The 17,405-nt window shown below is 37.9% G+C and overlaps 3 protein-coding genes across 3 annotated transcripts; 1 reads left to right on the top strand and 2 right to left on the bottom strand.

Annotated features, from left to right (window-relative positions):
• On the top strand, positions 1-5,185 carry LOC137708126 (receptor-like protein kinase). Its single transcript, XM_068447119.1, has 2 exons — positions 1-4,608; positions 4,696-5,185. The coding sequence occupies exons 1-2, from the start codon at positions 1,770-1,772 to the stop codon at positions 5,043-5,045; spliced, it is 3,189 nt and encodes a 1,062-aa protein (XP_068303220.1). The 5' UTR covers positions 1-1,769; the 3' UTR covers positions 5,046-5,185.
• A 477-nt stretch (positions 5,186-5,662) lies between these two features.
• LOC137707752 (exocyst complex component EXO84B-like) lies at positions 5,663-11,889 on the bottom strand. The gene is made up of 7 exons (XM_068446664.1): positions 11,527-11,889; positions 11,121-11,218; positions 9,072-10,128; positions 8,453-8,968; positions 7,354-7,539; positions 6,438-6,574; positions 5,663-6,191 (listed from the first exon to the last, which is right to left on the bottom strand). Exons 1-7 carry the CDS (start codon positions 11,668-11,670, stop codon positions 6,029-6,031), a joined length of 2,301 nt encoding a protein of 766 aa, XP_068302765.1. The 5' UTR covers positions 11,671-11,889; the 3' UTR covers positions 5,663-6,028.
• A 2,400-nt stretch (positions 11,890-14,289) lies between these two features.
• On the bottom strand, positions 14,290-16,365 carry LOC137708544 (ATP synthase subunit epsilon, mitochondrial-like). Its single transcript, XM_068447644.1, has 2 exons — positions 16,128-16,365; positions 14,290-14,507 (listed from the first exon to the last, which is right to left on the bottom strand). The coding sequence occupies exons 1-2, from the start codon at positions 16,309-16,311 to the stop codon at positions 14,479-14,481; spliced, it is 213 nt and encodes a 70-aa protein (XP_068303745.1). The 5' UTR covers positions 16,312-16,365; the 3' UTR covers positions 14,290-14,478.
• Between the last annotated feature and the right edge of the window lie 1,040 nt (positions 16,366-17,405).

Here is a 17,405-nt window from a genome sequence, read left to right as displayed (position 1 = left end):
ATCATTTAAAGTTTTATTTAAATAATAAAATAACATTTGACAAATTTGTCATCAATTGTAATTTGACTCTTATAATTTGACATTTTATTTAGAGCTGGTCTAACGTTAAATTGTCATTTGACACCTTAGTTATTTTTTTCGTTGATTTTTACTATTTGAAATTATCAAATTACCTCTCACTATTGGATCGGATTTGATAAAATTTCATTCACCTTACGTCAGTACTGGCACAATTTTATCCACAAGAGTGAATCACGTGCTGATCACGTACTATTATTTAATTGCAAAGTGGATGGAGTTTGATCGAATCTGATGGTGGCTAATTTTAAATAGTTCAAGGTAATTACTAGGACAATAGTTTAAGGGGTCGAATGACAATTTATTCAGTAAAGAAGTGATTAAATATGTCATATACAACACATTAATATTAGACGTATATGATACACTGTAATCGTATTTTGTTCTATTATGTGTAAATTTTTAACGTATATAAATGACAATTAATTTAAGAATTATAATAAAAAGAGTTTTTTTTTAATTAATTTTGTCTTTTATTATTTTCAATTTCAATGCTGACTTTTGTCCTTATGATTAAAATTTTTTGTTAAGTGTCTTTCGATGAATTAAAAACTGAAAGTCTTTTTTATTATTTAAAGAGGACATAACCAATTATCAAATCACAAACTTGTAAAATTGTTTGCTTACATCCAAGGCATGCGAATGTCGTGTTGTCAATGTTTATTCCTCTGCCTTGTAACAACAGGGAACGGGGGATTGAGACATAGTTGGTAAAATATTTAAAAAAAAAAATGTCAATTCTCAGTTTCAACCAACTTTAAATAGAATAAAAACTCATATATTTAGCAATTTTCTTCAATAGTAGGTAATGGACGACTAACATCGAGTGCTAAGTAACATTAAAGTAATTCTTGTTCCCGGAACTGTTATTAGCATTTCAAAAATCTCATTTTGCATTCTAAATTTTTTATAATTAGAAAAAAAAAAAAATACACTTACGAGGAGTGTAGAATGAAATTTTTAGAGTACTAATAACAATTCTCTTAAAAGTTGTGGTCAAAAAGTGGAAGCCATTCTTCCTCGCAGGTATGGTGTGTGTGAAAACACCCACTGATTTCATCACATAATTTCCACTTTAAAGTATCTATCTTTATGTTTTGTTCACACCCAAAAACACACAATTTGAATTTTTTTATAACTTTTTTGGTTGTTAAATAACACACACATAGACACAAGAAAGAGTCGTTATCTTTTCTCGGTTCTGTCTTCTGTTAAGAGTATGAAACATGACTCAAAGTCCACAGAAAGTCTCCAAAACGTGGATCCGACCAGATCAACTCTGTTATTATTATTATTATTTTTGGAAACTATCAACTCTGTTATTTAAACGTCAACCGACATACCAAATAGCCAACACAATCCTCTCTCTCCTCTGTTTCTCTCTTAACAATTTTCTACTTAGTTTCCAACTCATTTCAAACTTATTCAAAAGGCCAATTGAGTCTACTTATCTACATGCTGCTGGGTTTTCCTGTGCGAGCTTAAACCAGCTAGCTTACCACCAAAGTTCAAATCTTTACCAAAATCCCAACACAATTCTCTCTCTCTCTCTCTCTCTCTCTCTCTCTCTTCAAACCACTCAGTTTCCAACTCATTCAAATGCAAAGGAAAGCTGAATCTGCATGCTGTAGCTAAAGCTCAAATCTTTACCAAGTAATTTTCCTTTTCTTCAACTAATTATATACCAAAGTATGAAGCTTTACCCTTTCAATTTCTTCTTCTTCTTCTTCTTCTTGTTATTCTGCTTCTCTGTGCCCATACCTATTGTATCTAGTTTGAGCTCTGATGGGGTGGCGCTGTTGTCCCTCCTCAAGCACTGGACTGTAATCCCATCCCCCATATCCTCCACCTGGAATGCCTCTGATTCCAATCCATGCCAATGGGTTGGAATCCAATGTGATAAATCCCACAATGTGGTTGCCTTAAACCTCACTGGGTTTGGAATTTCTGGCCAATTGGGGCCTCAAGTTGGCAGCTTTAGGTATCTGCAGACTCTTGCTCTGGGTTCCAATAGTTTTTCTGGCAAAATCCCAGTTGGGTTGGCCAACTGTAGTTTACTTGAGTACTTGGACTTATCAGAAAATCGATTTTCTGGTGAAATCCCTGAACCCTTGTTTTCGATTTCCAGCTTGGTTTATATATATCTGTATAGGAATAGTTTGAATGGTTCCATCCCTGCAAATGTTGGGAATTTGAGTAAATTGGAGGAATTGTATTTGGATGACAACCATTTGAGTGGAGCCCTGCCTAAGAGTCTGAACAATCTTGGGAACCTAGTGTATCTTCAAGTTAGTGGTAATCGTCTCAACGGTAGGATTGATTTGGGTTCTGGGGATTGCAAGAATTTGATTTTCTTGGATTTGTCACGCAATCAGTTTAGTGGAGGTCTTCCATCAAGTCTGGGAAATTGTAGTAATTTAACAGAGTTTGGTGCTGTGAATAGCAACTTAACGGGGACTATCCCGTCTTCCTTTGGCCAACTAGAGAAGCTTGAACTTCTGCGCCTTCCTGAGAACCGTTTGTCTGGGAAAATACCTCCCGAACTTGGTAAATGCAAGTCCTTAACAGGACTACAGTTGTATACAAACCAACTTGAGGGAGAAATTCCTAGTGAATTGGGGACGCTGAAATTGCAGGATCTTGAATTGTTTGAGAACAGGTTAACTGGTGAAATCCCAGTTAGCATTTGGAAGATTCAGAGTCTTCAGCAAATCCTTGTGTACAATAATAACCTCACCGGGGAGCTGCCTGTAGAGATGACTGAGCTGAACCAACTGCAGAATATTTCGTTGTTTAACAACCTCTTTTCTGGAGTTATACCTCAAGGTCTGGGGATTAACAGCAGTTTAGTGCAGTTAGATTTTCTGAATAATAACTTCACTGGTACAATCCCTCCAAATCTTTGCCATGGAAAGAGGTTAAGGGTGTTGACTTTGGCTTCCAATCGACTTCAAGGTTCCATACCTTCTGATGTTGGAAACTGCTCTACACTTTGGAGGTTGAAGCTTGAACAGAATAACCTGACCGGAGCTCTCCCGGAATTTGCAAAAAATCCAAACCTCAATTATATGGACATCAGCAGCAATGAGATAAGTGGAGCAATTCCATCAAGCTTGCAAAACTGTGGCAACCTCACAACCATCAATTTGTCCACGAATAGGTTAACTGGACCTATACCGCAGGAGCTGGGGAAGCTTGCAGAGCTTCGTACTTTGGTTCTTTTCCAGAACAATTTGATTGGTTCTCTGCCTCCTCAACTATCGAATTGTACCAAAATGGATAAGTTCGATGTGCGGTCCAATTTGTTGAATGGCTCCATTCCGTCAAGTCTGAGAAGTTGGACAGTTTTATCAACACTGATTTTAAGCGACAACAGCTTTACTGGCGGCATCCCAACTTTCTTGTCAGAGTTCGAAAAGCTTTCAGAGCTACAACTTGGTGGAAATCTATTCGGAGGTGTGATTCCATCAGCAATTGGAGCATTGCAGAGTATGTTTTATGCATTAAATCTTAGCAACAATGCATTGACAGGTCTGATTCCTTCAGAGCTAGGGAAACTGATAAGGCTCCAACGACTAGATCTTTCTCGTAACAATTTGACAGGGACTTTAAAAGTTCTCGGCGATATGAGTTCACTAACTGAGGTTAACGTTTCAGACAACAACTTCACAGGTCCAGTACCAGAGACATTGATGAACCTGTTGAGCTCATCCCCAGTGTCATTTTTGGGCAATCCCTACATATGTGTCAATTACCTTCCATCATGTGGCTCAATGTGCGCAGGAAAGAACAGTTTTAAATCTTGCAACAGTCCACCAAGCAACCAGAAAGGCCTTAGTAAAGTGCAAATTGCATTTATAGCTCTAGGATCTTCGATGTTTGTTGTTTTTGTGCTTTATGGGCTGATTTATCTGTTCCTCTTGCGCAAAAAGACCAAGCACGACTTTGAGATCTCTGCTCTAGGGGGGCCATCTGCCTTGCTCAACACAGTACTGGAGGCTACAGAAAACCTAAATGATCACTATATCATCGGGAGAGGAGCCCATGGAACAGTCTATAAGGCCTCTTTGGCTCCAGACAAAGATTATGCAGTCAAGAAGCTTCAATTTGCAGGGCACGAAGGAAGGCGTTTGAGCATGATTAGAGAAATTCAAACACTTGGGTTGATTAGGCACCGGAATCTGGTTAGATTGGAAGACTTCTGGTTAAGAAAAGACCACGGTTTGATATTGTATCGGTACATGCAAAATGGGAGCCTTTATGATGTTTTACATGAAATCAAACCCCCGCCAACTCTCAAGTGGAGTGTCCGCTATAGGATAGCGCTTGGAACTGCATATGGGTTGGAATATCTCCATTATGATTGTGATCCCCCTATAGTGCATCGAGACATCAAACCAATGAACATCCTCTTGGACTCTGACATGGAGCCCCATATCGGTGATTTTGGTATTGCGAAACTTTTGGATCATCAGTCTTCTGCAGCAACATCCATCGCAGTTGTGGGTACAACCGGATATATTGCACCAGGTAATTCTTCTGGTTTATTTTCGATTCAGAAATGTTTGTACATTCATGCACTTAATGAACTAAAGTATTTTCCGTGGTTTGTTACAGAAAATGCATTTCGAACAGCAAAGAGCGTGGAATCTGATGTGTACAGTTATGGGGTTGTTTTACTTGAGCTGATAACAAGAAAGAAGGCATTGGATCCATCATTTATGGAGCAAACTGACATTGTAGAATGGGCTAGGTCAGTGTGGAGCAGCACGGAACAAATTGATCAGATCGTCGATTCAAGCCTTAAGGAGGAACTTCTGGATTCAAACATCATGGATCAAGTTATTGACGCTCTTACGGTGGCTTTCAGATGTACTGAGAAAGATCCGAAAATTAGACCCACAATGAGAGATGTGATCAAGCAATTGTTAGATGCAGATTCCAAAGTGAGAAGCATAAAGGGCTAGCTTTTTAACTTTCCCAGATCGACTATTGTAGCCTGTATATTTAATCTGCTTTGTACCGGGTGTAATCTTAGCGGATAGTTAGTGATGCATCTGTAAACATGTGCAATGTAGGTTAGATATATGGAATTCACTTCAAGCAATCTCTCTCTCTCTCTCCCTCTCTCTCCCTCTCCCTCGCCCTCTCTAGCAACTTATATGGAATGGGTTCACTGCCACTTGACATCCTGGTCCAATAATATTATGTGGTATTGGATGGGATGCCACAATAACAGTGAACCTGTTCCATATAATGACCGAGGCAGAGTGAGGAGAAGAACTTCTTTGAGACTATTGAGTCGAAAAAGTAGGACATGAGCGAACAAAATCTTTTCAAGCTTTTCTGAAGTGTGGATGTCAAATTGGGCAGATTTAAAAGAGCCCGGGATCTTCACAGAAAGCGCATATTAGTGTGATCGTCACACCGGTGATCGAAATGAATGATATTTCATGGACGTAGAGTATTAGTAACGAATTCTCTCGGATGTTGCTAATTCTAAACGGAATGCAGTATACCGCACGGCATATTATGCACATTGGAATGTCATATTTTCTCAATGAAAAGAAAGTACACTCGAACAAAGAAACAGATCTTCCATTAGAACGACTGCCCATGGCTCCATCAAACAAAACATTATTCACATGAATTCAGGGTATCGACGACATCAATACAGATTCGGGGAATCCACCCGACCTTGTCTAAGAATAATACAAATTTTGTATTCCGATCAAACAATTGCAATCAACAACTTTACAAACTCAAATCATTCAAAAGAATTCCTAGCCTTGTGTCACGAAATGTCGTCCTACAGAAAAAAGCGAGGAAAAAGGATGACGGAAACTAAAAATGGTAAACAAAAATTATTATATTGGAGGGGAAAAAGAATTCTAAAGGATACAAGGATAGTTCTCTATCTAATTTACAGAGAGATGAAACTTGATGCGCCTCAGGAACTCCCGTGAGATCTAACAGATGAGATTGACTGTGCCGAAACAGAGGCGGTTGGGCTACTAAGATCCCGATCACCGTTCACAGCTTTTGGTTTTCCACTTAATCTTTCAATTGCGTCTTGACAGACTTCATTGAACCATTCATCTTCCGGAAGCACACTGAAACAAAATTTAAAACTCAGTGTAAGTTAAATCAACGGCTCAAAAGCAGTACAATACGTCGTGCAATCACAGCAAAATTTGAATTCCTTACAAGGATAAAAGTGTCCAGCATAAAATAGATGGGTGTCGTACTGGAAGGTTTTACACAACTTTTTTACGACAGGTGTTTTATGTTTATACACCTACATGTATGCATGTATATTATCGTTGATGAAAATGAGCAACCTAAATGAAGTAACATACCTATTGGGATCCATGCCAGTTGCAGAAAATGCTGCCATGGCTTTAGATATGATTTCGTTAATAGCTCGATTCAAATTTCGAGATAGGTAACGACTTTGAGAAGCAAAGAGTATGACAAACTTCATATCCAGATAGAACTGCACACAGATGAAACAAGTTAATATACAAGTGGGTGTTCAATGAGGAGACTCCCCAAAATTAAGATGGGAGAAGACAGCTATCATGTATCGAGTATGAGTTCTTGTTAGGACCCTTTTAATATTGTTAGGACCCTTTTAATATTCTTTAGTATCTGGTCACCATTTCCTGTAATCTGCATTATTTCCTCACAATTGCTTTAGATTCAATGACGATATTAAGGTTATGTTTCTATTTAGGATCAATATCATCACAATGTTGTAGGCACCAAATGTTAGGTTGTATAAATTATCAGTTAGTAACCTGGGGAGAAATGTCAAACCAAGAAAGGGAAAAAACTGGGCATCCTCATATCATCACGAAAGGCCAGGCTACAAAATACTTAGTATCCTGATATAAGGGTAAGTCCTTTTCATGTTTGATAGGTTGGAGATATAGTTGCAGCACGGAAAGAGAGTTACGTAAACAACTAGAGCTATCACAGTTGCAGGCCCGACTCTCCCTCCCTCACAAAATATACCAATCCAAGATTTTTCCTTCCATCCTCTTCTTTGTTTCTACATGTGAGATCTTCGATTACTTTCTTTCTTTCTTGTATGATATAGTTCCTTCTTACGTTGCAAAAATAGGAATATCCCTTCACATGATTATGACTATGTGTTTCTTATTGCTTGTAGGTGTAAGCTTTGGGTTGTTATACTGGATTCACAACGACGGATGATCAAAAGAAACACAACAAAAGACAGTAAATTAGATGGTGTGACCCGAAATTACGTACTTGTTGTAAGCCAAGAGGACCTAAAGGTGGCCCATCCTCAATATCATCCCAAAAGCTCTGGTCTTCCGAAAGCCACAATATGACAGTTTCTGTTAGTCTCATTAGAAGCAATGTAGCAAATCTTTCCCTGCCTACAAACATTTCTGCGGCTATACTGGCCATTCTGTTTAGTTTTACAAAAAGTTCCTGAATTCGGAAAAGTTAACAAAAGAAAATTAGGACTTGAAAAAGACAATAAATAAAGCACGTAAATAGTTTAAAATACTCAGGATCTTATACACCACAAAAAAGTTGAATATGCATATACATTATACACATATAAAAGCGGAAATATCATATGACCCTCAGAACTTTTTGGTCAATTCTCATGTTCTCGCTTACAAATTGAACAATAATGAACAAGAAGTATAACTATGAATCACGTAAAGACAGCATGCCACACCTGATAATCTTCATGTGACCATATCACTTAAGGTAATTAGTCCAATTTCAAGGTATCATGCAAGGAGACGTGAATATAAAAATCTACAGTGTTCAGAAATATTTTTCTAATACGTTTTTTTTTTGTGTTGAAATATTTTAAAAATAAGTTTAATTGCCATACATGTGTAGCCTATATATGTAGAATCTCTCTAATGAGTAATAATAGAATGGCACTTAAAGCACAGGCAACGATTGACAATATTTTTGGTAAAGAGAACTTTCAAGTCATGGTGTGGGGAAAAAGGATAAACTTAAAATAACAAAAATATATTAATGTACACACACACACACACACACACACACACACACACACACACATATATATATATTAATAGACAACACTCATTATATATAAGACATTTGTTTTATAACAACTTTGATGTCCTCCAACAAGAAGTTCAGCAACACAAGTCACAAGGGGAGGTCCTCTTAAATTTCCTTAACCCTTTCATAACCATAGAGGACGTCAACGAGGGAATTAAACATGCAAAGCAAACTAGCAGAGGAACATTTAGAACTGAGTAGCACCAACTGTGAATAGCATGATGTCTAAAAAGAAGGAAAAGAAATGAGTCCAAGCAGAAATTATGCCGGACAAAATCATTATTCAGCATACCTGGAATATTAAGGATGGGAACCAATCAACCTCTTCCACATTCGCATCCATGTTTATGTACATATCAGCAGTAAGATGGCTATCACCATCCTCTGTAAAAATGAGATCTAGAGCATGCTGACGACAGAAACTATCTTTTAATCTATCAACTGAGCTGACAAGCCGCCTCTTCCACTCCCTTTGCTCAGGATGCCGGTTTTGCCTATCTGATGATCTTCTACGTAGATCATCCCTGTAAGCAACCTGATTCAGTGGAGACAGCTTCATGGCTGCGCGTGGAAGCAGTTCCTCTGCTAATAAGGATGCATTTGCCAGCAAAGCAATCTGTTGGGCTTCATTCTCAGCTACACTGACAATTTTATTCCCAGAACCTTCAAAGTTTGCTTCTTCCTCCATTGAACCCGGTAATGCTTTTATGAGCATGTTCACATATGAATTAAATACTTGGAACAAACCCTCCAATGTCTGACCACCCAACTGCATACTGAGCAATGGTCCTACATCCTCAAAGAAATCCTGCAAGATCAGGTAATCTATGAGGCCACATTAAAATAAGGGATCGCATACAACTACACAGAAAATTGATTAATTGATTTTATGCGGTAGAAAAATGATTTACCTGGACCATGAAATTGAACCGATGTGCACTACTTGTAAGCTTATGTTGGAACGCTGTCATATTACCGAGGGATGTAGTTGAAGGCCTGCCAGGTTGCCGTGTAGCAGTTGGAGCATATGTAAGTACCCAATCATCAGCAGCAGCTAAGGCAGCAGTGCTTTCCTCGATTCTTTTTAAATTAGCGTCTAGTGCTTGTTCAACACTAGGCCTAAAGAGTTTCAAAAGTACAGGACAAAGTGCCAAACCACGAGCTTCCAACAAGGAACAATGGCCTAATGCTATTTGAACACACTCTGCAGCAGCTCTTAACCCCCCAGCAGCAGCTGATGAAGCTAATGCATGTCTTTTAGTAAGAGAGGCAAAAGCCTCGGTTTGGTTTATTGCCCACATCACAAGCTCAGAAGTATAATTTGGTTCCTTGCCAAATATCGCTGACGAATCACTAGCAGCTTGAGCAATAGCAGAGAACACCAACTGTGAGAGTGCAGCAGTATAAGCTCCTCCATATGAGGTGCTTGATGGACGCAGGCTTTGCATATTATACTGATATCTTTGGAAATGTGCATTGAGCAGCAAACTGTGTGCACGAGGGCCATCCCCAAGCCTTTTCAGTGCTGAGATAGCTGCACGAAGTTCACCACCGCGCGTAGAAGGCTGGCAAGCAGCCTCAGCAAGCTGATCAGCTAACTTTTGCCTGCGTTCAATAATGGAAGTCTGCAGAGACACGAGTAAAGCTTGATCCAACATCTTCAGTTCTTTTGCTTCAGCAGCCACGCGTTCACCTTCATCTAGGGCATCTAAAGCTTCATCCACTCTCCTTTCCGCTAATAGAACATCCAAGAGATCAGGAAATTCTATTAACCATTTCTCCAGGTCTGTAGGATCTCTGTCTTCAAAACTTAATAAACCATTTTCACTAGAACCTTCAGGAACAGATTTCGATAGGGAATCGATGTTTACTCCCTCAGCTAGACCATGAATCAAGGCAGCTTGAGTGGATAGCAGGTTTCTGATAGAGGATAGCTCCCCCTCCAAATCTGATATCTCTTTGGAGGTGCTGTGAGTAAGAAATACAATTTACGTAAAATCCAAATTATACTCGACGAATAATTTGTATCAAAAGGAATGACTCAAACTGAGGATTAACTGGCTTAACCTTCCAATAGAATTTGAAAATTGCTTTCAAGTAAACTAGGTACATAAAAGTAACCCCGACAGAGTTGACCGGACCAATAGGTAGACAAGAACGGAAATTTCTAATAACAAAGCAAAAAAAATAAAACAATAAGTCCTAGTTTAAGGACATAAACAATCACTTCGACTGTAACTATTTTGGCACCAAACAACCTTGGATACCAAATTTTATCAATTGGATCATCTAAAGAAACAAGAACAGAAATTCTAATAACAAAAACGGAAACACAAAAAAAATAAATGATAGTTTAAGGAGATATACAATCACTTTGACTGTGACTATATTGGCACTAAAACTACCATGAAAAGCAACAATAAACAAACACGTACAAATCCAAAACGTTTTAACTCATAAAAGAAAAAAATTACGATTACTATAATCTGCACCACATACAAGTAACATTTTGTATCTCAAGTTTAATTAGTCTAAACTCCGAAGAGTTAAAAAATACATCAGGGTAAGCTGGAATACCATGCCATAAACACAGCAGCAAAATCCAAACTACTAAGAGAATGGCCATGCAACCACTTGAAACAGGTGAAATTTTATATTTTGTGAACTTGGTCTAAACTCTAAATAACCAAACGAGATTTTCTTTTACTTTTTAGTTAGAGCTGGAAGTGGTGGGATATTTTACAAAGTACATTTTAAAACTAAAGAATCGCACTATCCAAATCATGCGTAAATCAAATGTATCAAGCTAGGCAACCCAAATCCCCAAACATATACTAAGCATTACCAACAAGCGAAGGGAGTGCTGTTATTGCGAAGCACCTCAGAATATAAACTGGTAAAGTTGCATATACACTATGAACTCATCAATTTGTCACATTAACCATCTAACGAAAACTCACCGAATGAATGCTGAATAGTTAGCATAGACACTTCTACGCATTTCCTCTGCGGAAGCTCTTTTCAAGTCCAAAAGATATGAACATAATTGTCTTATATCCTGCAAGAAGTGTTCAAATACATATATTTAACTTGTATCCCTTTACGATTCCGCAATTTTGAAAAATCGAACTTCATAGCATCTCTCGGAATTGTTTCAAGAAACCAAATTCTACAATTAAAAAAACATAGAATTCCATTCCATCAACAATTCAAGAATCCTGAAAGTTCGTTCTTTCACTTTCCCATGGTTTCTCACCAACCAAACAGCATAAAATATACAACATCGAGCACAAAAAACAGGCATACATACACAAACATATATGTGTGTATGTAATGTATATATGTATATGAATAGAAGAAAGTGACCTTCTCGTTGAGGGAGCATCGTGACTGGACGTAGCTCTGGGAATCGAACTTGTCAGACTTGAAGACATTGAGGCCTTCCTCAAGCTTGACGCCGTTCTCTTTAACCGGCGTGCCTCTCGACCGGGCCATCTTCGCCGAAGCCATGAATCGCCGGACAGATCAGATCAATCAGCTGAACCAGCAGCTCCGAAATTAGGGATGCGGGGAGCAAACGGGCGACTGATCCGGTGAAGGCAAAATGGGAATTTCAAAACTAATCGCCGGTGGAAATTAGGCCATGGAAGTTGAGCTTCCGAACCAAGCGAAGAGAGAGAGAGAGAGAGAGAGAGAGAGAGAGAGAGAGAGAGAGAGAAGTGCTCACGAAGCGTGTTTTGGTGAAGAGAGAGAGGAAACGGGAATGTGATGGAGGGACGGTTTGGTTTGACTGCGATTTACTAGATTTTGACAGCGGTTAATACATAGAAGGAGTTTTAACGAAAAGTCCACGGTACTGTTTATTTTAATGAAAAATTATATTTTTATACTAAAAAATCAATCTTAATACTATTCACTTTACCCTTTATTTTGTTCTTATTGTTAAAACTTAAAGTTTTCAAGCTCTTTTAATTAGTTTTCCTTATATAGAAAGGAATGAGGTCTAACTGGGATTTACGACTTCATTTGTGCACTTACCACATCTTTGTATAGTTTTTTTGAGATTTTATTACCTAAAAACAAAAGGATAGTTCTTGATTTACTTCAATCGACACCATTATTACAATCTATGGTCTAATGCTATCCATTTAAGTAAGCAGAAAGTTTTAAGTTTGATTTTCGTTAATTCTGTTTGATTTAGGACTACGTAATTATTGCATGATTTATTTTTCTACATTTGTATAATGTAGAGTCTTCACACAAATATTCATAAAATTGAGTACATTTTCAACTAAACCAATGATGGAAGAAATGACTAACTTCGGCTTTAAAACATTTAAAACATGATTATTCTTCTTGGTCAAACATTTTAATCATTTCTTAATTCGATTAGGTTTGTCAACCAGCTGTTAAATACAAATGATATTGCCACTTAGTACTACGGTTTAGAAGTATTACTCTTCACTTATATTTGAGAAGTCTTAGATTTAATATTCGCAAAAGATGAAGTTGAACCATATTATTGCTAGCCATTGTAAGGCTTAACCTACTCTTTCACCCCCTAATGTAGATAATATTTGTTCAAAAACAAAAATTACACGCGATATTACTGTTCTAATCTACACTAAAACAAGGATAATGGTTTGAACTACAAAAACACAGCCGGTTGAACAAAAAATCTCTATTCACCGAGCCAATATGCAATGTACAAAATATTTATATAAAAATATACTAAATATCTGTGAAAAAAAAAAAATTATATATATCATCACTGGAGAATGGCTAGCTGGCTCAACCAACAACAGTGTTCAGGTTTTTTTTTTTTTTTGGAAATAATGGAATATTGTATTGCAAAATCCTTATCCAAAATAAAATAAAGAGGGAACAACTATGTTGCATGCCAAGTGCTGCCCTGCTGTATTTTACAGGCTGTGGCTGTGCTGCTGCTGCCGTGGTTAGATTCCACCTCCATCTCCAGGCATTTCTTTTTCTTTTTTCTCTTTCTTCTTAATCTTTTATTTATTTATTTATGTTTGAGTAATTAAAGTTGTTTATTTTTTATGTTTGGTAGAAAGTAGTTTGGTACTTTACTAGTTTATTCCCGTTCGATGCATCACCACCACCATAGTGGTTGGGGAAGCATATGCCTTTTTTGCTCCACGCTTTTCTCAAAATTTTACTTTCGAATATATATACATCAGAGTATCATAAATTTTACTTCTTTTTTCAAGTTATGAAATATTATGCTTCGGTAAAAGAAGAGATAATATTTACAATAATCTACAGCGTTACATAAGCTCGTGTCATCTTCTGTCAGAATTAAATTATAAGTCGCCTAGGGAAAAAATAAATGCAAAATAATTTAGGAAATGTTCTTATCATAACCGCAACCAGTGAGGGATGTACGATGGGGCCAACGTCCGTCCTAGGGCCATTCGAAGCCTGGAAAAATATTAGATGTGAAGGTTTTTTAAAGACCCCCTAAATGTTAGGTATTCGTCCATTTTATGCTCACCAAACGTTTGATGTAATGATTGTTAGACATATTATAATAGCACTCAGGAGGCTGAGTCAAGAGAACTTGTCAAATTCCCTCGACAACAACAAACTCACCAAGTGTTTGATGAAATGCCACAATGAATAAACTGAATTTTTTTTGTTCACTTCATGCTCTATATCTATTTAAAAACTCACTGACCATCCCCGCAAACTCAGAGTAGACCAACAGCCGCCAGCTAACTACTCTTATCAACTTTTGGACAAATTATCATACTCGGAATAATCTTCATATTAAACTGTGCGTTGGTCACATTGGTGGCTGAATCGGAGTTTAATCTACGGTTGGTTGCGCGTGATACTCTCCAGATCTTATGTTGAGATTGGCCGTTTGGATTGCTTATGCATGTGCAAGTATAGACAACCGCACAGGATCATCTGGGATGAGGATGTATCAGTACTACGTATGTTCTTCAAAATCTACGGACCGATGTAAATATCGCCCACAAAGTGACACATTCGGTTCTTCGATTTGTTCGGAAAAGAAACGAGGGGCGAGAAAACAACTAATTTCAAAACGCACCTGTTTTTCGAAACAACGGAGTAAAGCTTGTATCCTTTGGCCGATGCGAGAAATGCAATTTGACATTTGGTCACATACATTACGCTACAGAATAACCAAGCACTTCATCAGTGTCAATTACATTATTATAGCAGAAAGATCATGCAGAAACACAGATCACATCTATCAAATTGACAACAAAAACAAAAAAAAGCATCTGTGTAACGCAAGCGCATGAGCAATTCTTCATCTCCCTCAACTCATGCTTCGGGTGTATCCGTACGAACAGCTGTTGAGAAAACACAAAACACCCATTAGAATACTGGCTTGGCGGGATAAAAATTCGGTTTACAAAGTTGAAAAATCAAATTTCCATGCAAATGTATACGTATTTATCAAATACAAATACGAACAATTACATTCACGTTGTTAAAATTCTAACCCATCAGAAATAACAAAAATTTAAACAAAAGGATTATTAACAATCCTTCTGAATATCTATAATTTCAAAAGAAAAATGTATTTTCTTCATTAGATGGCAAATCAAGAAAAAATGGACCCTCATAAATTAGGATGACTTTGAGAAAACACACGGCATGAACAAATAAAATCTAAATCCAAAATTTCATATTTCAGCACACCACCAACAATTCACAGTGGACATTTGATTTGATAACATACAACATAACTATAACAAGCACACCAAGTCACAACTTTAACATGTAAAAAACCCACAACAGAAATCCCAGAATACAAGATATTAGAGCCTGGCAAGAAAGCCTTGTTTCAAGCACATTCCATGTAACATAAGAAGCCCCCCTTTGAGCATAATAAGGCAGATTGTGCCTAAATAGTGTTTCGGAATCCTTACATGTTATAAAAGAATTTACATAGGCATGCTGTAAGCCTATAAGAAACAATATTATGCGGACGAGTTCCTTCCAATCATGAGTTCTAGCCCAATGGGACCCAACTTCTGCCCTCCCTCTTCTGAGGGATTTGTTCTCGGTTTAATTCCTTATATGTTGGCAGGCAGGTGAACCCAAAGAGGAGTTCCTCAAGCACAACTAACCTAAAGCAACACAGCTAAACTGAAAATATAGAAGGATTGCAATTTATTTTCCAACATAAGCTGATATGACAAACCAGAGGTTACTTTTATTTACTCTTAAACACAAAGGTATACTGTTCTAATATCCAACACTCCGACACTTAGGGGTTTAGGAGTGTCCGTGCAACATCAACGATAATCCCCCGCAACTGCAGTCCTCATATTACCTTAATGGTATCATAAGGAAAATACAAACATTTGCAGCTGCTAGAAAGGGTCCAAATTGTTTTTAAAACTGCACAAATGGAGATACATTCCCACGGAAGTTAGTCATACGGTGCAAAGTTCAGAGATACATTCTCAGTTCACAAACCTCAACTCTGAAACTTACTAACACAAAGCAAGAGATCACAACAGGTTTTCTTCGACGCAGGCGCTTTTAGTCATGACAAAATCCAGATTCATCTAAAAGTTAACACCTTTGACAATTTCAAAAAATCTTAAACTGGAAGAAAACCCATGAACCTAAATAATCTTCATTCAACCAAATGCATTTTCACCACTACTCGCTACACCAAAACAACAAAACTTTCATCTGAGCCACTCATTTCCATCACACCAATTACACAATCCAACATTGCAAATTGAATTCCATCAGCCCATCACAAAATTAAATCTCATTTAACCAGACAACCCCAAAATTTCAATCCATCAGAGAAAAACCCCGAATCCTAACCGCACAGATTGAAATCAACGACTAACAACGATCAAAATATGAGATTTTTAACATCAAAATCAACAACAAATCACTGAAATGAAGATCGGAAATCCGAAATATAAATGAGGGGATGAGCTTACTGGGCTTCTCAGGCTTGCCTTCCGCCCACTTGGAGACGGCGAAGTGGACCCTCTCGCGGGAAATGGCTTCGGTCTTGTAAGGCTCCTTGAGGCAATTACGAACCAGATTCGCACAGATGTTGGAGTAGGTGATGTAGGTCATACCGGCTGCGCGCCAAAACGGTGCCGCTGCGTTCGACGCCATTGTCTTTCTCTGGTTTCGCTCTCTCTGTGTGTCAGTCAATGTGACCTACGAAGCTCCCCTTTAATTTGCAGTGGTGGTTAAATCCCAAATGGGCTTTGTTTATGGGCCTGATCGAGTTTTATGTTAATGTGAGGCCATTAGAGAAGGCCCAATTATATGAATAAATCTCTGTTAATTCTAGCAAGGCTATCTTCAACCTAAAGGTGGAAAAATTCCAAATCTTAGCCCTGTGTTTTCAACTATTCATCTATATGCACGAGGTTAGACAGTTTTTTTCCTCCAACGGTAAGGGATCTATAATTTCCACCCTTAACTTTATAATTTTAGCCTCGTATTTACCATGTTGGGTTCCAATGGTCAAAAAATCCGAGTCACAGAATAAAGATTTGTTGGAACGGATTGTAGTTGGGGCGCCACACTCATCACAACCCAAGAACGCGCCTCAGCTACTAGATCTCAACTGTAAGACAATCTCAGCTGTAGAAAGTGTGGAATCTGTGCGCTCACCCGTAGCTGATCTGTCCACACTGAGGAAGCAGAAGCACGAGGCCCACCTCTATCTAGTGAGTCATGTGATGCTGCTGCAATGGGGGTCCCCCGATCCACTTGCTTTCTTATCTATCTGAGGTGGATAGTGTCAGTGCAAATTTCCATGATCTTCAGTTTTGACGAAAATGCAATTGCAAGACAATTAACACCTTTGATCAAGGACCTAAGCTTGACGCGCCCACTAGGTGGGGGGGGGGGGGTTAGGCCGATGGATCTCCGATGCCTAAGTCAGTTTCTCTGAGGATAATAAAGTGTTTATGACTTTTTAAGGTTGCAAAAGCTTACCGAAATTTAGTAGAATGTAGGGTATTTATAGGGATAGGGTCGGCCATAGTGTTAGGGTTTATGGAGAAATATTCTCAAGATATTAAATAGGAAATAATATCTTGAGATAATAGAGTAATTATCCCTAATTGATTTAAATAGGAATTACTTTGATTGGAGTTAATCTTCAATTGGGAATGTATTAAAGATAGGATTTGGATAATTAATCCTTATCTTTAATGCTTTGACTTTTCTTTGCCAAGGGCAAGTGAGCTGTGGGC

This window comes from Pyrus communis, chromosome 11 (genome assembly GCF_963583255.1).
Source record: "Pyrus communis chromosome 11, drPyrComm1.1, whole genome shotgun sequence".
NCBI lineage: Eukaryota > Viridiplantae > Streptophyta > Magnoliopsida > Rosales > Rosaceae > Pyrus > Pyrus communis.
The sequence above is the reverse complement of the archived record's forward strand: the minus strand, read 5'-3'. Positions and strand labels throughout refer to the sequence as shown.